Source organism: Durio zibethinus, chromosome 9, assembly GCF_047325235.1.
Source record: "Durio zibethinus cultivar Kanyao isolate XHJ-2024 chromosome 9, ASM4732523v1, whole genome shotgun sequence".
NCBI lineage: Eukaryota > Viridiplantae > Streptophyta > Magnoliopsida > Malvales > Malvaceae > Durio > Durio zibethinus.
Window position 1 is genome coordinate 25,594,322 of NC_143170.1, and position 26,446 is coordinate 25,620,767.

Genomic DNA, 26,446 nt, shown 5'->3' on the forward strand with positions numbered 1-26,446 from the left:
AAAATACTAGTATTTCAAAATTTTAAAATTCTTCATCTGAATGCACTCTAAAAATAATTAGAGATAGAAAAAAAATGAAGTAACAATAATTAATATCAACCTTAAAAAAATATTTTTTGTATTGTTGAGACTTACTCGAAATACAATTTTTTAATAAAAAAAAACATAATTGAAGAGAAGATATTTCTCAAATATTCTCAACGTTAAAGATAATTGCATAAATCAATTAAGTTAAATTTTAAAGTCAAAATACAACTTTTTTTTAGATTTTTTAATAATTATCAAATTTGAGAATATGAAAGTTTTATAAGAAATTGTTTTGTGAGTTTTGATCCAAAATTTAACATTTTTCCTCAAGATGATTTAAACATGTTTTTAGTAAATTATGGTTGAAGAATGAAGCAAATAAATTTTGGATTAGAAAACCCATTTAATATCTTTATAAACGGTAGTATTGATTTTAAAATGTTATAAATTAAGAAAAATTATGATACACATCAATAAAAATTTCATAAATGAGATTAAAAATTTGATACATGTCTCATTCATATATATTTTATAAAAAATAATAAATTAATTAATTATTAAATATTTGTTAATCATTTAATTTTTTATAAGATTTAAAAAAGAATAATAATGAGAAACTATAAAAATAAATAACTTTATTTAAATTAATTCAAAGTAAGGATGCACTACACGAAACATAAAAATCTCTTATCATTAAAAAAAGAAATTTGAAGAAGCATATAGATGTTTGAAATCAACATATTTGTAAGGGGAGTTTTGTAATTTAATCTAATTATTATTTGCTAATTACACACTTTTTGTTTTAAAAGAAAAGAATGAATCTAAGTAGTTAAAAAAATATTTACAAACCTCAAAGCATAGACAATTGTAAATAAAAATGCAAAATGTGTTTTAGAAAACATATTTAGAAAGTCTTTTCAACATAAAAATAGAATATTAATATTTTTATGATTGAAATAAATATGAAAAATTAAATTTTAATATATTTTTAAAAAAATGAAGAGTGAAAGACCCGCTATAGGTTTTGTTGGGTGGAAAATTTCTTGGCCGTGGATATTGACTTCTTGCAAATATCTTTGCGTTCCACCAATCCAACTCACCAAGCCTACTTTCTTTTGGGAATTGAGATGAAGACATTTTCCATTTTCTTGACTTTGACCATGTCTCTTAGCATTTTTTTTCTCTTTTGAAACTACGGAGTTTTTTTGCCAACCCATCACATCAATTTTCAATTCAACTATCAAATATGAAACTTAAAAATAAATAAATATTGCATTTGCCTTTTTTTTTAAAATCTTAATTTAAAAATAATAAAATTATAAATGTTAGAATTTAAATTTTATATTTATTAAATATTACTTTCTAAAAATAATGAAAGAAAATAATTGAGTTAAGAATTAGTTCTACATTTGTTTATTTAAGCAAAAAAAAAAAATTTGTAGTTTGATCTAGTATTTAATATTATATTAATATAATTTTTTAATTTTACAAGTTGGATTAAGGGATTGATTATGTGCTAATTTTTAATTAATTTTTTGTTTTTAAATACACTTTTAAAATATATATTATTTTATTAATTTTATTTATTAAGTATAAAAACTTTACTTGTAATGAATGAAATAATTTTTTTTTAATTTATAATGATGGGGAAATGGGTGGTTAGTTGAATGTTAAGCCAAATTTTTGTCGTAAGATTGGAATATGAGATGAAATAGGGAATGTAATGTTAGATATTTTTAGTGGTGGGTAGCTAAAAACATGCAATTGATATCAATTGGGCTAAGGCCCTAGGCCCTAGGCAATAATTTGAAGAGATATACATGTATGAACTTAATCGATGGTTCTTTTGAACAAACATTATCATTACAAACATGATAATTAAGCGACTCTAAACATGTTTTTTATTTTTTTAAAATAATAGTAATAATTTTTAAAGTTAAATGATATATCAAAATATGCAGCAGTCTCACCTTTCGGCTCTTTCTCATGCCAATATAGCTACAACTAAAATTTAGTAGCCGTGTAGATTTTATTTTCGATGTGATGTAATTAAATTTATCACATTTTTAATTAAATTTAAATGTTAATTTTAGTGAAATTAAATTAATATAAAATTTTTATTAAATTTTTTTTAATTATAGCTATAAAATTTTTTTTTCAATTATAATTATAGTAAATTTTATTACTATTTTTAATTTCACTGTCCATTTAAATTGAATTTTAATAGTGTATTTAGATTGAGGAGAGAAGAAGGAAAGTAAAGTAAAAGAATGTTAAGAAAACAAAACCACATTCTCTTATTTGGATAAATTTTTAATTTAAAGAAAGAGAAAAAAGTGAAAATCAAATAACTTTTGGTTTCTTTTATAAATCTAATTTTTTTAATACCCCAATTTAGAGGAAAAGTTAAGAAAAATAAAGCTGAAAATTATTTTTTATAAAAAGATTATTATGTTCATATTTTTATTAATACTAAAAATCTAATAAAAAAACTTAAACAGATTACAATTATTTTGTAATTTTTTTCAAAATCATATCTTTTTTGGAGTAAGTTTTACATATTTCTTCCAATATAAAAATTTTTTTATAATTTTTTGATGATTTGATTTTGATAAATGATTAAATATGAATAGATATATTTTTTGGATTTATGAGATGACAGATCAACTCAAAATCTATCAATGCATGTTTGTAAAATATTTTTCTATTTCACTTGATTAAAAAATATTGATATAGCAGTAATTGTAAGGTCAAACAAGATAACAAACATATCATGATTCAAAAGTGCTCAAAAATCACAAATAATAAAAGATTATAATTAAAAAAAATTATTATAATGAATCATTTTTTTTATCCAAATAATAATTATTAGAATTCATTTTTTTTATTAATTTTAATTATTCAAATAAAAGTTACATATATCATTTTCTTTCTTTTAAAAAATATTTTTTTTAATTTTTTTTATTAATATTTATCCAAAGGGGAAAAAATGAAAACAAACTCTCTGGACAACAACCTTGCTCTCTCTCGTGAAAAAGAAGATGCTCTTCGGTGCAGCACAAAGAAAATCAAAGATTCTCACACTGGGAAAGAAAGTAGTGAGGGAGAAAACTCTATTACCCTCACCCAAAGAAAAACGATTTCTTATCGTGATTCCTTACTGGAAGCTGCATATGGAAAAAATGAAAACAAACTCTCTCGACAACAACCTTGCTCTCTCTCGTGAAAAAGAAGATGCTCTTCGGTGCAGCACAAAGAAAATCAAAGATTCTCACACTGGGAAAGAAAGTAGTGAGGGAGAAAACTCTATTACCCTCACCCAAAGAAAAACGATTTCTTATCGTGATTCCTTACTGGAAGCTGCATATGGAGCGACGGATCAAAACTATGTGGAACCTGAGGAAACTGACTCCGAGGAGGAGCCAATGGACCAGGAGAATGGAGATGAAACTGATAATGTAAATATCAAGCTCAGCATGGAAGAAAAAAACAGAATCAGGATCAAATGGGCCAAAATGCTGATAGTTAAAGTTTTTGGAAGAAACGTTGGCTACCAGAATCTTGTCTTCAAATTAAATCAAATATGGAAGACACAAGCCAAATTCTATGCCATTGACCTAGGATGCGATTACTTTCTAATCAAATTTCAGAACTTAGACGACTATGATTATGGTATTAAAAGGGGGCTATGGTTTGTGGGAGCTCATTTTCTAGCTATAAGGAAATAGTCACCAAGCTTCAGAGCTTCAGAGGCATCATTCTCCTCGGTGGCAGTATGGTCTAGACTGCCTGAGCTACTTATCGAGAATTATGACATTGGAATCCTAACCAAGATAGGTAAGCACATTGGTATGCTATTACGAGTGAATAGTTGCACCCTGAATAAGGAAAGAGGGAAATTTGCAAGGCTATGTTGCAAGTTAACTTGGATAAACCCTTGAAGAGCTTTGTCATGGTGAAGGGGAAGAAACAAGCAATCATTTACGAGGGGATTGGTATGCTGTGCTTTGTTTGTGGGAAAATTGGGCAAAGAAAAGATTTTTGTCCTGAAATACCATTAATTACTGCTACAAACAACCTCAACAAGGAAGAAGAAGCTCCTGCATCAAGCATGAATGCAAAAAAGGACGAAGATGATCATGATGGGTATGGACAGTGGATGTTGGTCCAAAGGAAAAAGACAAAACAGAAGCCAAAAGTTTCAACAGTCAACAAACCATACAGCACAACCTCAGTCTCTCTAACACAAAAAAGGGAGACAATCAAGGTAAAAATATTGAGACAGGAGGTAAAACACAGTTGGCTCAGAAACGAGGTATCAAGGAAAGCGTAATCGCAAACCCTGGCAGGATGAGTGACAAACAGAAAGGCAAAAAGCCTATGCCCCTATTTAAAACAAATCTGGGGTTGTAGGAAAAGAAAGATTTGATTGTAGATAAAAGTAAGGGACCTGTAAGGAGAGTACAATTGGTGACAAGATGTTAGAAGATCGTGTTCCAAGGCAGGTAAAGAAGAAGTGGTAAGGAGCAGTAAATTGGAGATAGCTCCAAGAAGTGATAATCCCTCTCACGTGAAAAATAGTGGCACCATGCAAGTGGACATGCAGATGGACAAGACAATTCACATGGCTTCAATCCCTTACGCCTAAGCAAAAACCCTTAAGGCAACAATACCATCCATACAGAAAATACCATCCAAGAACAACCAGAGAAGATCAAGCTGCCTTTAATGTTGACGCCGTGGAATCATCGACGTTTTCACAGGCCAGAATTCAGAGGGCTGAACGCAAGCCAACGCATGAAAATATGCCTTAACAAACGACTGAGGAGAGAAAGGCTACAACAGACAAGCAACAAGGCCCCCTCCCAAACTTCTTCAAATTCTCCTTTGGGCTTTCTAGGATACAACCACGACCCTCTTCGCCAAGCACTAAGCGAGATCAACGTGAGGGAAGACCTAACAGATCAATTTCACCATGAGACAAAGGATACCAGGGAATCCCAAGGACAAAGGAGACTGGCCCCACCACATCCAACAGTGAAATTGTGGTCCACCCCTCCACTACTAATATACCCCACCTGTTTTGGTTTTCCTACACCAGACAACCCATTTCCCAGAAATGCTGAACCCACTCAGCTCGTCGGTTTAGGAGATTGCTCGAGGAAAAACTCAATGGACAGCAAACATTCCCATGGTCCTACTTCAGAAGAGAACTATGGAGATGCATGTCAAGAACACTCAGATCTCGGCAATAAAGCTAGTGGTGGACAGATCAACCCACCAATTTAAAATTTTTGCAAGCTCTCTAGCGATACAAGGGATAGAGAACCTGCTTCACAAAATAGAGGTGATACCGAGGGTGGACTTGGAGTTATCCCAGAAATGGAACATGAATCTATTCTCGAGATATCCAAACCCCCATCAACTCAGTAATCCCATGTCTATTGTGTTTTGGAACTGCCGTGGGGCACGCCACCCAGATTTCATTGGGACAACAAAAAACCTAGCTAACTTCCACCAACCCCTTATCATGGTGATAATGGAAACACGTGTGAGAAGAGAAGACGTCAAGCACATCATTAACCAACTCCCTTTTGATGCGTGGAAGGACACAGAGACGGTCGGATACCAAGGTGGCATTTGGATGCTGTGGAGGTCTGATCTGGTCTTGGTGTATGAAATCTGCCACACTGAACAGAAATTCATACCTCAATCAAGGTAATGTCCTCAAATTCTTCTTGGTTATTTTCTGCTATTTATGCCAGTCCTAGATTAAAGAAAAGGAAATTACTCTAGGAAAACCTTAAATTGGTAGCTGCAAATCATGATTTGCCCTGGTTAATAGCAGGCGATTTTAATAAAGTCTTATCATCTGAAGACAAAAGAGGGGGGCACTAGTCTCTGGTCTTAGATTAAGGAAACTTCACTATTGCCTAACGATTGTAATCTGTTTGACTTTGGGTTCAAAGGTCTAAAATATACTTGGTCTAATATGAGAGGTGCTCAACACCTCATTCAAGAACGGATTGACCACGTGCTTGTGAACCCGGCTTGGAATCTCCTGTACCTCAAGGCTAAGGTCACTCACCTTCCCAGAATAAGATCTGATCACTGCCCTGTCCTCATTTCCCTTAAAGATTGCAGCCCTTCCTTTGGAAACAAACCCTTCAGGTTTCAAAGGATGTGGCTTGAGCATCCCGAATTTGATCAAACTTTGGTTCGTGGTTAGTCTTCACCGGCACTGCCCCTTAATCAAACCATTGAAGAATTTGTTAAGCATTTGAACGCCTGGAATAGAGAAAAGTTTGGTAATGTCTTCCACAAAAAAAGAAAACTCTTGGCTAGATTAAGTGGTATCGAAAAAACCCTGGAAAACAGACCCAACGATTTCCTCTGAGCCTCCAAAAACTATTGATGAGTGAGTACCAAGCAGTGCTTAAAGATGATGAAACTTTATAGGCTATGAAATCCAGGATAAATTGGTTGATCGATAGGAATAGGAACACGAAGTTCTTCCATATTTCTACCTTAACCAAGAGAAGAGAAACAAAATCGGTGGTCTAACGAACTCCAATGAGCATTGGATCAATAGCAACACAGGGGTCAAAGATATTATCATGGAGCACTTCACGTCTCAGTTCTCAACCTCCAAGGTGATGGAGTTTATTAATAATGATTAAAATGGTCTCAATGGGTGACCTTAAATGAGGAAGAAATCCACTAGCTTCTTTGCCCTCTTCAGGAGGAGTAGATTTGCAGGGCTTTGTGGAGCCTTAAACCTTTCAAAACCCTTGGTCCTGATAGGTTTTTTTCAGCATTATTGGGATAAGGTTAAAAGAAAAGTTTGTGAGGCCATTAGAGATGTGTTCGAGAAGAGAAGACTGCAAGAGGGAATGAATGAATCGCTTATCACTCTCATTCTTAAGAGCCAATCTCCTACTTCGATTAGCCAGTACCGACCAATTAGTCTTCTTAACACCACTTACAAAATTGTTTCAAAGATTATAGCGCAAAGGCTTCAACCTCTTCTCAGTAAACTCATCTTATTGCTACAAGGGAGCTTCATTCCAGGAAGACAAGCTATTGACAATGTGGTGATTGTTCAAGAAGTTCTCCATTCCATGAAAAAGAATAAAGGAATGCATGGTATTATGGTTGTTAAACTCGACCTGGAGAAGGCTTATGATTGCCTAAAGTGGGGCTTCATAAAAAAAATAAATCTTTAACTTTTTCAAATTTCCACCTGAATGGATCCAACTGATCATGAATTGTATTACTTCATCAAAGCTCTCAGTGGTCGTTAATGGAGGAAAGTTAGAGAGCTTCCAGCCCTCAAGAGTGTTAAGAAAATGTGGTCCAGCCCCATGTAAATGGTTTTAGACCAAGTAAAGGCTATAGGCCTTGATCTTTTATTTTACACAGAGCCCTAGCTACTTAATAAGAAAGAGGTGGGGTTGTTTTGAGTGTGTGTCAAAAATCAAGTAGATAAAGGAAGAAAAGTCAGGAAAAACAGAGAGAAAAAAGAGAAGGGAGAGTTGGTTGAACGGAAGTCGATCCATGGTCCGATTGAGTTGGAACCTTGTCAGGAGGTTTATGATTCAGAGTTCTACATTCTGAACGGTGAAGATCGAGTTTGAAGCTCTCTAGAAACAAATTCATGATGTATTTATTGAGTCACTTATTTGGTGAGATTTCTTCAATTATTTTTTTTAGTTGTTGTTTAGCTCTAGTTTTAGCTAGAGAAGAACTTTGTAGACCTATTATTTGATAATGAAGATTTTTTTGGTGGTCTGTGATTTTTTTCTTCTACACTGGAGGGTTTTCCACGTAAATCTTGGTGTGTTTTATTTTTTCTGCATATTTGATTATTGATTGTTGTCTATTGCTTCTGTATTATTGTGATTATTGCTTCAGGCGCAACAAATGGTATCAGAGCGAGGGTTATTTTGAGACATCAACACAGAAGTAACCTAAGATAGAAGTAAATTCTGTTTGAGATCATGAAGGGTGATACAGGTTTCATGATAAAATTGACAGCATCAAATTATTCAATTTGAAAGCCTATGATGGAGGATCATCTATACTGCAAAGATTTATATGAGTCAATATTGGGTGATTCAACTAAACCAGCGAATATGAAAGATGAAAGCTGGAAGAAGCTAGGTAGAAAGACGCTGGCTACAATCAAAAAATGGATTGATATCAGTGTGTTTCATCATGTAGCACAGGAGTTAGATGCTCACATTGTTTGAGAAAAATTTACAGCATTGTATGAGAAAAAAATAGGTATGAATAAAGTTATGCTTGTTAAAAAGCTTATAACTTTACAGTACAGGGATGGACGATCTGTTACAGAACACTTGAGTGATTTTCAAGATATATTTAATCGGATGATTATTATGGAGCTTAAGATGGATGATGAAATGAAAGTGTTATTTCTTTTGGGTTCATTGTCAGACAGTTGAAATACTCTAGTTGTGACTGTTCTTAATTTAGCTCCTGATTATAAAGTGATATTGGAGATGGTAAAGGACAATATGCTTAATGAAGAAGCGAGGTGAAAAAATGTAGACCCTGAAAATCAAGCTCTGGTCACAGAGAACATGGGTAGAAACATCGACAGAAGTCAGGACTCAAAAGATCGTGGTAAATCTAAACATAAATCCAAGTCTAGAGATAAAGTAAAGTGTTTCTATTATGGTAAGGCGAGTCATATAAAACGAAACTGTAAAATCTTGAAGCAAGAGCGAAAAGATGAGAAAAATAAGAGTTCAAATGATGATAATGTTATGGCAGTGAATTCAGATAGTGATTCAGTTACTTTGATTTGTACACATGATGATTGTAAGCATGTTAGTGATCCCGACATTGAATGGATAGTTAACACAGAAACGACATATCATTGTGTTCCTAATAGAGAGTTGTTTACAACTTACAAAGCAGGAGACTTTGGTTGTACCAAGATGAAAAATAAAAGTGTATCGTAGATTATTGGGATTGATGATATTATTGTACAAACTAGTACAGGATGCATGTTGACTTTGAAGGATGTTAAACATATTTCAGATATGAGAATGAACTTGCTTGCTATTAATATCTTTGATAAGGAAGAATATGAAAACCAACAAAAGAATGGACAGTGAAAGCTTTTCAAAAGATCATGGTAGTTGTAAGGAGAAAATTATGTTGCACAATGTATAAGACATGGATGCAATTGAACGGTAACCAGGTAAATACCGTTAAAAATGATGCTTCAACAAACTTGTGACACAGGAGGCTGGCACACATGAGTGAAAAAAGATTACAAGTTTTGGCAAGACAGTCTCTTATTCCCTTGACCAAAGGTATATCTTTCGATTCATGTGATTATTATTTGTTTGGTAAGCATCATAGAGTTTTTTTTCGTAAAAGTTCTCAGAAAAGAGAAAATAGATTGGAATTAATTTATTCTGACATATGTGATCCCATTGAGGTTAAGTCATTAGGTGGTAGCAGATATTTTGTTACTTTTATTGATGATGTTTCATGTAAGACTTGAGTGTATATGTTGAAATACAAAAGTTAGGTACTACAGTATTTTTAAAAATTTTATGTCATAGTTGAAAAGATGACAGGGTTACCCTTGAAGTGTATTCGAACTGATAATGGTGAGGAATACACATCTAAAGGCTTTGAAAAGTATTACTCAAAGCATGAGATCAGGCATGAGAGGACAGAACCTGAAACACCGTAGCATAATGGTTAGCTGAAAGAAAGACACCATTGTGAAAAAAGTCAGATGTGCGTTGAGGATGATAAAATTACTAAAGCCATTCTGGGGTGAAGCAGTCAACACAGCTTGTTATTTACTTAACAGGTCACCATCAGTTTCTTTGGGCTTTGACATTTCAGAAAGAGTGTGGACATGAAAAGATACTTCATACTCTCACTTGAAAATTTTTGGGTGTAAAGTATTCATGCATGTGTCGAAAGAATAGAGATCAAAGCTTGACAGTAAAGCTACACAGTGTGTGTTTATAGGATATGATGATGAGGAATTTGGCTACAGGATATGAGATCCAGTAAAGAGAAAGATAGTTAGAAGCAGAGATATGATCTTTCATGAAAAAAAAACATAGCAAACTTTGAGAAAAATGAGAAAACTACACGAGTTACTGTTAAGTGTAATGTTTCAACACCGACAAAAATTCCATAAGAAAGAGCCACAGATGGTGAAAATGAGCAAGAAACAAAACTTGAAGATATGAATGAGCCAGCCACAATAGGTGATGAGCCAGATACAATTAGTTTTGAGTAGTGAGAGCAATCCTCTCTATCTGAGAGTGTTGAGTAGGGAGAGCTACCTTCGACATCAAGTGATGTAGAGTCTCAGCTTAAGAAATCTACTAGAGAGCGCATGCCATCTACCAAGTATCCAAGTTTAGATTTTATTTTAGTTACCAGTGAAAGAGAGCCAAAAAACTTTCAAGATGTATAGGCTACTCTGGATAGAGAGCACTGGTTAAAAGTAATGAAAGAAGAGATAGAGTCATTACAAAAGAATAGTACTTATGATCTTGTTAAACTTCTAACAGAAAAGAGGCCATTAAAGAATAAATGGGTGTTCAAGTTGAAAAAATATGGTGACAAACTAGTGAGGTACAAAGCTCGATTGATAGTAAAAAGTTTTTCTCAGAAACCAGACATCGATTTTGATGAGATTTTTACTCCAGTTGTAAAGATGAGTTCTATTTAAGTGGTACTGAGATTGGCAGCTAGTTTGAATCTTGAGCTTGAGCAACTTGATGTTAAAACTACATTTTTACATGGTGATTTGCAGGAGGATATTTATATGAATCAGTCTAAGGGTTTTGAAGTGAAAGAAAAAGAGCACTTAGTTTGCAAATTGAAAAAAAGCTTGTATGGCTTAAAACAAGCTCTGTGACAGTAGTATAAGAAGTTTGATTCTTTTATGGTGAGTCATAACTATAAAAGAACAACAGCAGATTCTTGTGTGTATGTTAAACAATTCTCTAATGGTAACTTCATTATCCTATTATTATATGTTGATGATATGTTGATTGTAGGACAAGATGCTAGTATAGTTTACAAGTTGAAAGAACAATTGTCTAAGTCATTTGATATGAAAGATTTAGGTCCAGCAAAGTAGATTCTTGGTATGGATATTATCCAAGATAAAAAAATTAGAAAGTTATGGTTGTCACAGGAAAAGTATGTTGAATGAGTGCTTGGTAGATTCAACATGTAACATGCTAAATCAGTTAGCAGTTCACTTATCAACCATTTTCATCTAAGTAAAAAATCTTGTCCAGTGTCTAAGAAAGAGCAACTAGCTATGTCTAGTATTCTTTATTCTTCTGCAGTCGATTCTTTAATGTATCTTATAATTTGTACAAAGCTTGACATTACTCATGCAGTTGGTGTAGTGAACAGATTTCTTTCTAATCTAGGGAAGGTTCACTGAGAAACAGTGAAATAGATTTTTAGATATTTGAAGGGTACCTAAAAAATGTGCTTGACTTATGGAGTTTCACAATCAGTTCTAGAAAGGTTTACTGATACTAACATGACAGGCGATCTTGATGGTAAAAAATCTACTTCAGGGTATTTGTTCACTTTTATAGGAGGAGCTGTATCTTGGCAATCTAAGTTGTAAAAGTGTTTGCTTTATCAACTACAGAGGTTGAGTATATTACAGCAACCGAAGCATGTAAAAAAATACTTTGGATGAAATATTTTTTTCTTGAATTAGGATTAAATCAGAAAGAGTATGTGATATTTTGTGATAGTCAAAGTGCTTTAGATTTACGTAAGAATGCAATGTACCATACTAGAACAAAGCACATTGATGTTAGATATCATTAATTACGTTCAGTGATTGAAAAATATCATATGCTATTAAAAAAAGTCCATACTGATAAGAATATAGCAGATATGTTGACTAAGATACTTTTTAGGAAAAAGCTTGAGCTTTGCAGTAACTTGACCGAAATGAGTTCCCTGGCCAAGGTAAGTTTCAAATAAAACTGTTATGGTGATTAATCTCCTCCTAATGGGACTGAAAGGGGAGATTGTTAGAAAAATAAGGTTCAGCCCCATGTAAGTGGTTTTGGACCAAGTAAAGGCCATAGGCCTTGATCTTTTATTTTACATAGAGCCCTAGCTACTTAATAAGAAAGAGGTGGGGTTATTTTAAGTGTGTGTCGAAAACCAAGTAGAGAAAGGAAAAAAAACCAAGAAAAGTAGAAAAAAAAAAGAGAATGGAGTGTTGGTTGAACGGAAGTCAATCCGTGATCCGATTGAGTTGGAACCTTGTCAGGAGGTTTATGATTCAGAGTTCTACATTCTGAACGGTGAAGATCGGGTTTGAAGCTCTTTAGGAACAAATCCAAGGTGTATTTGTTGAGTCACTTATTTGGTAAGATTTCTTCAATTATTTTTTCTAGTTGTTGTTTAGCTCTAGTTTTAGCTAGAGAAGAACTTTGTAGACTTATTATTTGATAGTGAAAATTTTTCTGGTGGTCCGTAATTTTTTTTCTCTACACTTGAAGATTTTTTATGTAAATTTTGGTGTGCTTTATTTTTTCTGCATCTTTGATTATTGATTGTTGTCTATTACTTCTGTATTGTTGTGATTATTGCTTCAGACGTAATAAAGAGAAATCAGGCAAGGTGACCTCATTTACCAGTATATATTCATTTTATGCATGGAATACCTTAATGTTTTGATTCAAGATGCTTGTGAAAAACTAAACGTGGTATCTAATCAGGATGTCGAGGAAGGGGTCGTATATTTCCTATTTTCTTTTTGCAGATGATGTTATACTGTTCTCAAGGACGAATAAAAAGTCTGTGATTACCATCAGTAATATCATAGATTTATTTATGGAAGAATAAGGTCATAAGGTCAACTTTGAAAAATCGAGAATTGTGTTCTCAAAAAACATTACAAGAAATCATCAAGATTGGATTAAAAAGTGCCTTAACGTTAGAAGTACTAATGAACTTGGAAAATATCTTGGGTTTCCCACACACAACAAACAAGTGAGAAACCAAGACTTTGATTTCATCATTGAAAAAGTGAATTACAAGCTTGTTGGTTGGAAAGCTAGTCTCCTATTCCCTGCTGGGAGATTAGTGTTGATTCAATCCACTATGGAAGCCCTCTCAACTTACCATATGCAATGTAAGGCACTTCTCATCTTCATTTGCTCAGAGTTGGATAAAATAAATAGAAGATTTTTATGGGTGGAGAAAGTAACAGGAAAAAGCTCCACATAATGAATTGGACTGAAGTTTCCAAAGCTAAAGATGAAGGTGGTCATGGCCTGACGTCAAATTGGGCAAGAAATAGAGCTATCCTAACCAAACAGTGCTGGAGGATGATAAATAACTAAAATGATCTGTGGGTTAAGGTTCTAAAGGAGAAGTATCTACCTAACATGAATAATAAAGGAAAGGCTACTGACATATCAGTCACTTAAAAAGCTTTAAAAGGTTGCCATCACGTTTTAGAAAGGGTATAAGGTGGTCGATCCACGATGGAGCCCGTAAAAGCTTTTGAGATGACAATTAAACTGGTCTTAGGAAAATTAAGGCCTTGGTTGAAAGTTTTCTAAATCGTGATGATGAAGGCATCACTGTTAAGTAGTTCAACAAAGGCTTTTTTTCTGGCAATCAACTTCTAAGCTTTTTAGATCTTCCTAGAGAGATCTGGCAAACGATACAGAGTATCCCTTTCAACTCTCTTGATGGTGAAAATGACTCCGTATGCTGGAACTTTTCCAAGTTAGGGGAATTTGGCTTAAACAGTGCTTATAAAATCACCCTTAATCAAGATACGTATATTGGGAAAACTAAGAGAGAAAGATGTGTTAGGCTAAAAAGCCTCAATCCCATCACACCAGTGAAAACGAAATTAAATAATCAATCAATCACATAAGAAATAATAATTTAACGTAGTTCGATCCAATCAACCTACATCTATGGATGGGAAACAAAATCCACTAGTTGTAGAGAATTATAAACATACAAATCAAATCATCAATCTCTCAACAATCAATACTCATAAGACACTTTCAATATCTTCTAGTCTTATAGAGTATTCTCGACCCAAACAAACACATCACATGTGCACTTTTTCAATACAAAAAAAATACATATCTATATGTACCATTCATTATACTTATGTGGATCATCTCAGTCTCTTTTAGTCCACTCTCATGCTCCATACAAATATACATATTCATAAGACATAAATTATTAGTACTCTTATGAGGTGTCTATCTTATAAAATTTTATAACTCTCTTACATCTTTTTCTCATACCTAACTCTATAGAGACTTCACTTATTTATAATCATACAAACTTATCTATTAAAAATCTCTTTCCTTTTAAAATTTTTCTCCTGCAAGTTAAACTTACCTATTGAGAATCTTTTTTCTTTTAGTATTCTTTTTTTGCAAGTTTTTTTATCCATCAAGCAATATCTGATCAATCTCAAACAAATCTCTTATAAGATTTGAGTTATTATTCCCAACAATCTTCACCTTGACTCAAATTTCATTAAATCATCTGTCTTCATGCTAAACATGCTTGACTTCACTTGTAATGAAAAATCTCACAATCATTTTTTCTTGTGTGTCTTCATGCTTCACGTAAATCAATCCTCAAACTTGAACTTGAACTCTTCTTTTAAATCGAGCTTCTCTAGACTTACCTTTTCATGTGTCTCAAACCATGCTTTGATATCACTTGTTGAAAATTATCACAGCTTTAATACCACTTGTTAGGTAAAAAGGCCCCAATCTAATCATATCAATGAAAGAAAAATCAAACAATTAAATAATCATAAGAGACAATAATTTAACGTTGTTTGATCCAATCAACCTATGTCTACGGATGAAAAATAAGATCTACTAGTTGTAGAGAATTACAAACATACAAATCAATCATTAACCTCTCAACAATTAATACTCATAAGACACTTTCAATCTTTTCTAGTCCTATAAAGTATTATTAATCCAAACAAATACATCTCATGTGCACCATTTCAACATAAATAAATACATACCCATATGTACCCATTCATCATACGTATGTGGACTCTCTCAATCTCCTCTAATCCACTTCCATGCATCATATAAACATATATACCATTAAAACATAAATTTTCGATACTCTTATGGGGTATCATCCCATAAAATCCTATAACTCTTTTACATCTTTTTTCCATATCTAACCCTATAAAGACTTCACTTATTTATAACCATACAAACTTACCTATTAAAATTCATTTTCCTTTTAAAAATTTTTTTTTGCAAGTCAAACTTGTCTATTGAGAATCTTTTTTCTTTTAGAATTTTTCTTCTGTAAGTTTTCTTATCCATCAAGCAATATCTGACTAATTTCAAATAAATCTCTTATAGGATTTGAGTCATTATTCCTAATAAGATGAATCTAAATATGGAAGAAAAAAATCCCCTTCAAACTAAAATTTTTTATGTGAGAATATGCTAGGAGAATTCTCCTCACGAGCCTTTCTTAGGGGAAGAGGGTTGAATATTTAGGAAGGATGTCCTTTTTGTAATGATCATGAGGAAATGTTAACCCATATGCTTGCTAAGTGCACCATTGTTAAATCTTGGTGGGCTTCATTTCATCACCCCGTTCAAATAAACTTCACCAATAACAACTCATAGGAAAAATGGCTCAAGTTTAACGCCACTGATAAAACTTGGTTGGCAGACAATTAAGCCCCTTGGAGTTATACATTTGTCTTTATGGTATGGGAAATTTGGAAGACTAGAAATAAGATCATTTTTTAAGGCAAGCCATTAAAATCAAAAGTAACTGAATTAGCCTAGAACCATACTACTGAATATACTGCCTTAGCTGGTGAATTGAAGAGAGTCCTACTTTCCTCGAACATTGCTATCCAATGGAAACCACCGACTCAGGGCTAGTTTAAACTTAATATGAATGGCTCTTTGAAGGGTAATCTAAGCAAAACAGGGGTTGGGGCAATTATAAGAAACCACGAAGGGTCATGGATTAAGGGGATGGGCAAACACATTCCTAAAGCCATTAGCGTTGAAGCTAAATTATGGGCCCTATGTGATGGCCTAATCCTAGCAAAGGAAGAAAGAATAAGAATGCTAGAAATTGAGTTGGATGTGATGGTCGTGATCAATATGATTAACAATTCTAGCATTACAAATTGGCATCTAAAAAATACTATTTAAATTTAATAATTCAAAATTATTAACTAAAAAATATTTAGCTTAGAATAGTTTTATGGTTAAGAGTTAAATTCATATTTTATTAAAAAAAATTAAAAAATTGATTACTTTCAAAAAGTAAATTAGCTTTTAAACAAAAATAAAAAAATAAATTTTATCAAAACAATATTTTTTATTTATTCAAAAAAAGGAAAAGAGAGAAGAAAAGAAAAGAAAAAATAAAGAAAAAAAGAAGGAAAAAAATAAAGTAGGGAAAAAAAGAAAACAAGAAAAAATTAAAAAAAAAAGTTTTGGTTAACCAATTAAATAATGACACTTATTAACTTATTAAATGTTTAAGTCAAATTTTAAATATGAATTTTAGGAGTAAAATATGTAATTTATAATGAACTATTATATAATCTTATAAGATTAAAAATAATTTTTTTAGAAGTTTTAATTATCCTATATGATCATTTTATTCTATCAATAATTGTATACTCTACACATGGGCTAAGAGCTTACAAATTTATATTTATCTAGAAATTGTTGATAGATTAATGGAAAATGATTTAAATAGCAAAAAATGTTCTTAGTGTTTCACTTGATATAAAATGAAAAGTCATAGTATAAAAGAACATAATGTCAAGACATGATGCAAATGTCAGTTATTTTAGGTTTTTGTTTAGTAACTTTTACATGTTCTCCTTTTTTTAGGTTTATTGCCACCATTTATGATCTACTAGAGAGTTAATCAAATAGTCATAAGATGTCATAAAATTTTTATTTGATTTCATTTTGTGCTAACTAAATCAAACATCTAAATACTTATTAATGAGTGAAAAATTTGTATATTTTACGAAAAAAATAGTGAATAAAAGATTTCTACTATTTTCAAAGAATGAAATGTGATGTCGCCAAAAAAAAAAAACGTGTTTGATAAATCATTAAAATTTTAGATGATTTTATATTTTCAATGCATTTGATAAACTACTTTTAAAAGCCACTTAATTGAAGATTTTCAATGAAATAATATTGAAAATGCTAAGTAGATTTTAACTACTTAATGTGTTAATTCAATTTTATTTAAAGAAAAAATGCTATCTAATTGCATTAATTCCATATTTTTCGTTTTAACATTTTACTATTTCTTTTTTAACTTTTATCAATTAAAAATAATTATAAAATAATATCTCTTTTTATAAAAGATTAATAAAATTTTTTTCTTAATATTTAATTTTCACTAGCATATCAAACAATTTTTATATCATAAATTCAATATTTAAAATTTTCAAAACTAAAAATTCAATACTTAATTTTCAAAGTTAAATTTGTTCAATTTATCAAACAACATCTAAATATGATGTAATCTAAATTCTTGTTGTGTTTAATATGGTAAAATGATCTTTCACTTATTTTATTTATAGAAATCTTGGTCAAAAGTTATGATTTTTATTATGCTTTTTTTTTTGCCAATAAAAAAAATCAAATTATGTTGATTAATCAATTAATTTATCTTTTTATTATATCATTGAATCCAAATATATCAAAACTCAATTGATGCCACTAACAATTCTTTACAAATGAAAGAATACTTTTAAAAGAAGTTTACAGTCTCTTTGGTTAGGGTGAATGGCAATTCCATTCCTCCTTGTTCAATGACGAATAGCTAAGCTAAGGTTTGGTTCATGGAATTATTTTTTAATGGAATAGACATTCAATGATTATTCCTCAAAATAATGAAAAATCATTTCAAGCGTATACCTTAAAGTAGCTATTTTGTGCTTCACATAATAAGCATCAATATTTTTTAACCATTTTGCTCTTATATTTTTACTTAATTTCAATCTTATCCTAGTTAAGGAGAGAAAAGTTTGCTGTCACCACATGTCCATCATTGAAAACTTCATTGGAGATAAAATAACAAGAGTGTTGGGATTAACTTAAATCTTATAAGAGATTTGGATAGAGATTTATTTAAGATAGGATTAGTTAGATATTGCTTGATAGATACAAAGATTTGCAAGAGAAAAATTCTAAGAGAAAATAAATTCTTGATAAACAAATTTGTATGCCTATAAATAGTGAAAGTCTCTATAAAATTAGGTATAAAATATATATATATATATATATATAAGAGTTGTAAGATTTTATATGGTAAACACCTCAGAAGCCTTTTGGATATTGAGATATCCTTTATAGATGTGTATGTTTGAGTGGATTAGAGAAGAATGAAAAGGTCCATAAAAGTATGATAATTTTATGTTTGTTTGGATGAATTATAAGAAACTGAGATGGGCTACATATGGATAGGTGAACATAAATATGTGTTTATTTTACAAACCAAAATTCATAATACTTATTCTACCTTATTCTATTTTCATATAATTCTTATTTCATTTCATTTTTTTATTTCATTCTACGAAGCAAACTAGTTGGTACATAAAAGAATAGTCAAATTATGTTTGAGGTTTTTATACTTTGCGAAAATTTAAAATTTAATTCTTGTACTATAATTCATATAAATTTAGTTCTCGTACTATTCTAATTTTATAATCTTAGTCCAATTACTAGCTTCATTAATTTTTTATTGTTAAAAATACTAACATGATCGTTGACTTGATGACATGGAGGTTGACTTTACTGATATGGCATTAACTTAATGACATGACAACTTAAATGGATAAAATCAGTTATTAAATTATGTAAATAGTCCTTATAATCATATAAAATTTGAAATTTAGTCTTATAGTCACATAAAATTTGAAATTTAGTCTTTGTATTCATATGAAATTTGAAATATAATCCCTTTAATATAAAATATATTATGAATTTTTTAGCTTTTTAAAAATATTAAATTTTAAAAAATTTTAGTTCTTCTAATTCGAAAATATTTTTTGAAATATATTGGTTTTTATTATATAAAATTAATTATTAATAATATCTTATTAATAATATTATTAATAATATTGTATTAATAATAATATTATTATAATTTATATTAATTAATTATAATATTAATAATTTAAATTAATATGTCAAAGTTAATATTATTTTAATTAGTTTAAATATATTATATAACAAATTTTATAATGAACTGAACTATTGAATAGAGTTGCATTTATAATGAATTCGATATAAAACATGAATGAAATGACCATTCTATCCAATTAAACAAAATAAAAGAATCAAACTTAGATTTTTACGAGGGACAAAGTCCTATTAATTTGAATTACGAACTTTGAATCTTTAAAAAACAAAAGAAAGAAATGATTTATTTGATAAATTGAAACATTAATATCATATATCACAATGAAAACTTTCAATCTTTTGTGTCTTAGCAAAAAAAAAAGAACTTATCTAAATAATTATGTTAAAGTAAATAATGAGATTAATTTTAAAAGTAATACACATTAAGTTTAGTGAATTACTTTAATGTATTTAGAATCTTAAACCTAGATTTGATTATACAAAATCATTTAAATAGAGTTTAATTTAAATAAATATAAACATTGTTTAATGGATAATTTTACTCTTATGAGATATAATTATAATTATAATTTATTTAATAAATTAACAAAAAAATATTTTTATTAAAATTAAATAGTAACAGATTTGTATCATATGTGATAAATTTGGGATAGATTTTTAATATATTGGTTTAAGATTTTTTTTTATATGGCCACAATATATTAAAATTGTGATAGAAAAGTATAATAAAATTAGTAATAGATTTATATTTTATGATAGAATTTAACAAGAAATAGTGATAAAATTAATAACAGTATTTTAAATGAGTGACAAAAAATTGTGAAAGATTTAATGATAATATATTAAAATTATGACAAATTATTATGTTAAAAATTTCAATATTATGATTAAATATTATGAGAAAACATTGTGGTAATTTTTAAATATTAATATTTTAAAAAGCTAGAAAATTTTTAAATATTTAAAATATTTTTTGTATTAGAAGAATTGTATTTCAAATTTTGTGCAAGTATAAAAACTAAAATTTAAATTTCGTATAAATATAAAGATTAAATTTTAAATTTAGTATGAGTATAAAAATCATTAGCATAATTTAACAATTGATGTCATTAATTTCAATTGTTACGTCAGTAAGTTAATGTTATATTAATAAAGTCAACAACCACATTAATATTTTAAAAATTAAAAATTAATGAAACTAGTGATTGAATTAAAATTATCAAATTAAAAAAAAAGATAATTATATTTAATTAAATTATAATATAGAGATTAAATTTTAAATTTTTACATAATATCGGGACTTATGAAAGAAATGCAAATCCCTTGTAATGCATTTCCTTGTATCCGTTTATATACATATATGGTATGGGGTTAGTATCACTATCATAGAACTAGCCTCATATGAATATTTCTCGGAACCAAAACAAGATTTTGACACCGCCTAGACTTACACCACCGACTCCGCTGCCGATTCTCTCTCTTTCTCTCACTCTCACTCTCCATCCACAGTTAATATTTTAAGTTTCCTTCGAAACAGAGCAAACTTAACAATTCTTTTGAAGTTTACTTCTCCTTCGCCTCTGCTTCTTTGGTACGCTAATTCTCTCTCTATTCTCAATCCCTAATATTTCCATTAAATCTGCTTCTTTTCTGCAATATTGTTTTTTTTATCGATTTGGTTTTGCTTAATTGCTTGTTGGCTTCAGATCTGACTAATTGAATTTTTTTGTACTGTTTTTAAATGCAATCTGTCATTTTCAATCGGTTTGCTGATGTGAAGTGTTTAATTATCGGCTTTTTAAGTAAAATTTGGAATTATTTTCGAATAAGCTATATAAACATATTTGTTGCTGACTCTTTTCTTTTAGGGTTTTGTGAAAACCGATTTTGAATTTTGAATTTTGAATTTGAATGTGTACAGTTAGCTAAATCGATTGATTGAGATGTTGCACAATTGCATTCACATGATTGATAATATAGTTTGGATTACGTTGGTAAGTAAGAAAGGGGATTTAAAAAAAAAAATTTATTTCTGGATATGTATATAGGGCTATCTTAATTTCAGTGATTAATGTAGAGTGGAGATTTGTGGCAATTGTAGGCCAAGCTTGTTTTTTTGTTAGTTCTGCTAGCAGAAGCAAAATGGTATTGGAAGCAAAACACAAGAAGTGCCTTTATATATACAAAAACAAATATTAATAATACTTTTTGAATGGTTGAAAAGTGAAAACTAAAATTTCTAAAACAGCTAAAGGCATTTTTTTTTTTACTTTAATGTCGAGCAATCATAATTGAATGTGTTGGATTTAATTATTTGCTCTTTTTCAATCAAATATGATTTGTTTTTTCATTGTTTGCTTTTCCCTTTTTAGCAACACTTGTGGAAGCAAAAAGGGAACAACCAAGCAGTGCCTGATGTTTTCTATTTTGAACTTGGTTAATTGAATGCAATGAAGTGATTTTTTACATGTCATTCATTTAATTCTTTTATTACCCAAAAAGTTGGTACCTTTAACCATTTTTATTTCTCATAAGTGATTGCTTTTGAATGTGTGGTGTGGCATTTATTAATATGGAGTGTTTTTCCATCTATTGGGTTATGATCTTTCCAAATAAAAGATGCTGTGAATGCAAGAAAATGAATTCCTTATGGTCATAGAAGTTTTAATAGACATAAGCTGCTTCTTATTCTTTTGGTTGCTTGGACTTCGAATTCTTTGTACTCGATCCTTATTTTTTTTTTATCATGTTGCCTTGCTGATCTTGTGAGGTGATCGCCTGTTTATTCCAAGAAGATGTCTCACATTGATATAACATGCATGTGCTATTGGATATTTTTGTGTTGATGTTTATTTGCTGAAAAAATGCAGCTTACAGTATGCCAGAAGACGTAGAATACCGCTGTTTTATTGGTAACCTTTCATGGACAACGTCAGATAGGGACCTAAAAGATGCATTTGAAAAGTTTGGGAATCTTCTTGAGGCTAAGGTAAAACTCTCTTTTCCTGAAATCTCTTATCTTATTCATTTTTTTCTTTAAATACTTGACTTCATAATTGTGCGTTATCGAATTTGATCCTGGTCAAGACATTTTGTTTCTTTCATCCTATCTTTTACACAAGATAATAGTTTTCATTAGTTCGTAAGCTTTTTCAGTGTCTTTGTTTTCACTTCCATTCTGCCACCTCCTGTCCTTGAATGCGTGACCTATCTCCCTTTCGAAAATTATTCTTCTACCTCCAGGTGTCAATTTATTCTCCAATTTAGAGTGAAGGCAATGCAAAACCTGAAAGATTTAAATACTTTGATGAAAATTATTTGTTTTATGGAACAAAACTAGTAATTGTGATAGCCCTGTTTGTTATAAGCATTATAACTGATAAACTATTATGGAACTTTACTGTCTTTTAATGCGTTATGGCATTAATTTTTCTGGTTCTGGCCTGCACTTCTAACTATATTTTATTATTTTTTAATTAATCATGAAAAAGATTTGACTGAACTTTCATTTGATTCAGGTTGCTGTTGACAAGTTTTCTGGCCGTTCTCGTGGATTTGGATTTGTTACTTTTGATGATAAAATGGCAATGGAAGAAGCTATTGAAGCAATGAACGGAATGGATTTGGATGGGCGGAATATAACTGTTGATAGAGCTAAGCCTCATCAAGGGTCAGGGAGAGATTATGATGGTGATCATAACCGTGATCGTGGACGTGATCATGACCGTGATCGTAACAGGGGGTATGATAGTGGGCATCGACCTAATGGTGGTGAGTGTTATAAGTGTGGGAAACCTGGACACTTTGCTAGGGAGTGTCCTGGTGACGGGGGTAGGGGGGGCAAGTATGGTGGTAGGGGCGATCATTATGGTGGAGGTGGTGGTGGTGGCAGTGGCAGTGGTCGTTACGGTCCTGATCGGAATGGAGATCGATTTGGTGGGCGCAGCAGGGATGCAGGTATTCGCGGGGGGCTTGGAAGTGATAGATACAATCGTGATCGTTCTGGACCGTATGAACGTCGTGGAACTGGAGGTCCTCGTTCTGGATAAGATGATTGTGCGTGGTAATGCGTAATTTACTTGTATTCATTTTGCTTGCTACTTTCTTCTTCTTTTTCTATTTTGAATTTAAACTTATGAGTATCGTTGTACTGATGGAAGTGTATTTTGATTGCGGCTGACGAACTAGGATTGCTGCTTTTATGCTCTCGATGATTTTTTTTTTTTTTTTGCTGGATGTGATTTCTTCATTGTTGGGGTGGAACAATATAATAGTTCAGTCCTTTGAAGAATGAAACGTGGCATGAATCTACGACTATTTATGTGTTCCTAAAATGCTGTGTTCGATGTTTTGGTCCAATGGAATCTTGTGCTTTCTTGAAATGCTCTTTCAAACATGGTCTTGTGCTCTCTGAATGCTCCATTTTTTGTGACTCATGCATTGTCAACAGCAATTGCCATTACTTCTGTCAGACTTCTCATTGACTTTTTTGAATGCCCAATTATGGAAGATGGTTTGGTCTTTGCATGGGTATATGGAAGGATGATGGGAGGGGCCCACCATTTGGGTTTTTGCTTCTCACTTGAGGAGTTGAATCATTCTTTTAAGTAAATGCCCAATTTGGCTGCCCTGTTTTCAGTATGTTAAGAAATAAACAGGAGTCAAGCGGGTAATTTATTTTTCTTACATATTGCTTTGCTCTATGCTAGTTCTTTTTGTGCAGTATTAATACTGTTGACCTTTTGGCAGGATGCTTGGCTGTTTCTGGCCTTTATGGATACTTGATTGGGTTTCTTTGTTGCAAATTGGCCATGGTTTTATAAACTTTAAAATTGTGAGTTTTTTTGGGCGAAACAAGGGTTCTGCATACTAACTGAATATAAGGACACCCCATGTTCTTCATGGCGCACTGATGGAAGAGTTCCATTTCCTCTAAACACATGGCAGGTTGTTTGGAAGCTCTTTGATGAGTTCAGCAACTTGTATTATTTCGTTCCCTTGAGTCTATACTGTGTTGCTCTGTCTGGGTGCAGATTGCTGTTCTTGCCTTATTTGTGTATTGGGCTGTAGTGTCATGATCTTTTTGGCTAAAATTCAGAAAAGTGGTTAATATAGTTCTTTCAGCTCAGATTGTGCTTTGCAAGACGTTTTTGGTTCCTATTTTCCAAACTCTTCAACTTTGAGGGTTGGTCTGCCTCTGGCCATGTAGGAGATTGATGCTACCTTAGCTCTTTCTGAAATATCACCGAAAGGAAACTGCTTTTCGGTTCTTCTCCTAGTTCTTGATTTGTTGTTTTCTTTTTTCCAACTTCAACTTGGAAGTCTTGACCCTTCGTCCTTTAATTATTGGAGTGCACTATAGGCATGATGGAATAGTTTTGTGATTTACCTGTATTGCTGCTTGCATGCTTGAATTGTTTGTTGAGTTTGTTTTTTGGATTTTGTTTATAGGCACGATAGAATATTTTTGTGGTTTACCTGCATTGCTGCCTACATGCTTGAATTGTTTGTTGAGTTTGTTTTTTAGATTTTGCTTACATGCTTGCTTTTGTGATAGGGCCTGCTTGTTTGATTGGTATGAATAATGATAATTAATTTGAATCACTGTATATTATGTGTAAATGGATATTAATTTTAATATCCCATCAAAGGGATACATAGAAAGCAATAGAAAATTTCAAGTTCTTGTATTCAAGTTAGATGAGGAAGATGCTATATGTACTCTTCATCTTCTTCTTGGTTGCCAGATGTTAGTTATGTTAATATAGGCATGCATATGTAGCATTTAGCTTTTCTTTAGGATCCAAAGTGATTGGTCCAGCTGGCCTTTTTTCTATAAATAGTAGTAGGACCTGAATGGCTTCTCTGCAAAGCTCAAGCTATGTACTTGTCATAATGTTAAGAAATTAGGATTCGTTTTAAATATTTAGATAGATAATTGAAAAATTGGATGTGACATTAGTTTATGCTGTGAAGACTGAAATTGTGAGTACATACATCAAAGCCAACAGTCCCTCCCATTTATTTTTTCTCTTCCATGCATTTTTAATCCTGGAAAATAAAGAAGCTAGCATTCTCTACCCTGGTAGTAACCAACCTTTTTCACCTGCATGACATTTCATTGTTATATATAAGTAGCTGGGTGCTTTTGTCCCAAGACATTTATATTGTAGACTTGAATCTTCTTCAAATACAGGCATAAAATAGCCAGAATTCCAAGTTACCGCCCAACTGATTTGGCAGCTGCTGTTTCTCTGTCTTTTCACCATCTAATTGTACTCTGCCTCCCATTTTCGTCTCTTTGTTCGTTCGAGTCTCGTTGCTTTACTACAGGCCTCTGCTACTAGCCCTGCAAAACTATTACTTGCCAGCATTTCTTTCAAGTGTTCCCTGAGGTTTGTTTCAGTAGATGTGAACTCATCATCATCTCCAGGTTCTTGGTAGTGACTTTTCTTACAATAATCCACAGTTCTGAAGAAGTTTTCTACATCATTGGGTGACGATGGTTGGTGAGCAGTTGATGCCATATGCATGAATTGGAAAAGTTAAAAGAATGTGAAGGGGAAGAAGAAATTGAGAACGGATGCTTGTGGAAGACACGAGCAATGAATCTTTGGAGGGTATTTATAGAATGAGATTTATCATTCATTATTTTGTCTTGAGTCGTGTTATAGCCTTTAAGGTGAGGATGCCGTGGAAGACACGTTAACCCTTCAAACTTGCATTTGATTTAATATATGAGTATAATTTTTGGTTTTGCCACTAATTTTTTAGGCTGCTATTGCTTTGGGTTTAGTCTGATTCTACCAGAATTTGCTTTTGGTTGCCCTAAGTGTGTCTTGAAGTGTAGGTCCAATAGCTTTTTGCTAGTAAGAGGAGTCACACAAAATTGAAATTGTTTGGCAAAATCACTTCCAAATTCTTCAAACATTCTTGCTTATGCTTAAACTCTTTCAACATTTAACATTTGCATAAATCTATATGGCATACATATTTGTGTATATATAATTTTCCTTGATAATTTGATTTTGTCAAGATTAAATGATGTTGGCGTATTTCATAAATGTCATCTTTACAAACCTCTGCCAACTTTTGTCAAATGAAATGAATTATTCAATTCAAGAAGACTGGGTGATGAATAATGGAATAATGGAACACTGCTGCACTTAACAGAGAAAGAGTTTGCGCAGCTTATGCTGTGGAGGTCG

General features: G+C 31.5%; 1 protein-coding gene across 6 annotated transcripts; it reads left to right on the forward strand.

The window, feature by feature from the left end:
- Positions 1-5,156: 5,156 nt before the first annotated feature.
- LOC111312512 (glycine-rich RNA-binding protein RZ1A-like) lies at positions 5,157-26,004 on the forward strand. Of its 6 annotated transcripts, XR_016345220.1 has the most exons (6): positions 5,157-5,745; positions 22,109-22,227; positions 22,757-23,301; positions 23,988-24,185; positions 25,435-25,633; positions 25,708-26,004. XR_016345220.1 is itself a non-coding variant. In XM_089765959.1 (4 exons), the coding sequence occupies exons 1-3, from the start codon at positions 5,625-5,627 to the stop codon at positions 23,285-23,287; spliced, it is 771 nt and encodes a 256-aa protein (XP_089622085.1). In that variant the 5' UTR covers positions 5,157-5,624; the 3' UTR covers positions 23,288-23,301; positions 25,708-26,004. The 6 variants fall into 6 exon arrangements, 5 of the variants coding, with proteins under 5 accessions (XP_089622085.1, XP_089622083.1, XP_089622084.1 ...); XM_089765959.1 differs by lacking the exons at positions 23,988-24,185; positions 25,435-25,633; XM_089765957.1 differs by lacking the exons at positions 23,988-24,185; positions 25,708-26,004 and having other exon boundaries at positions 25,435-25,701.
- The last annotated feature ends 442 nt before the right edge of the window (positions 26,005-26,446 follow it).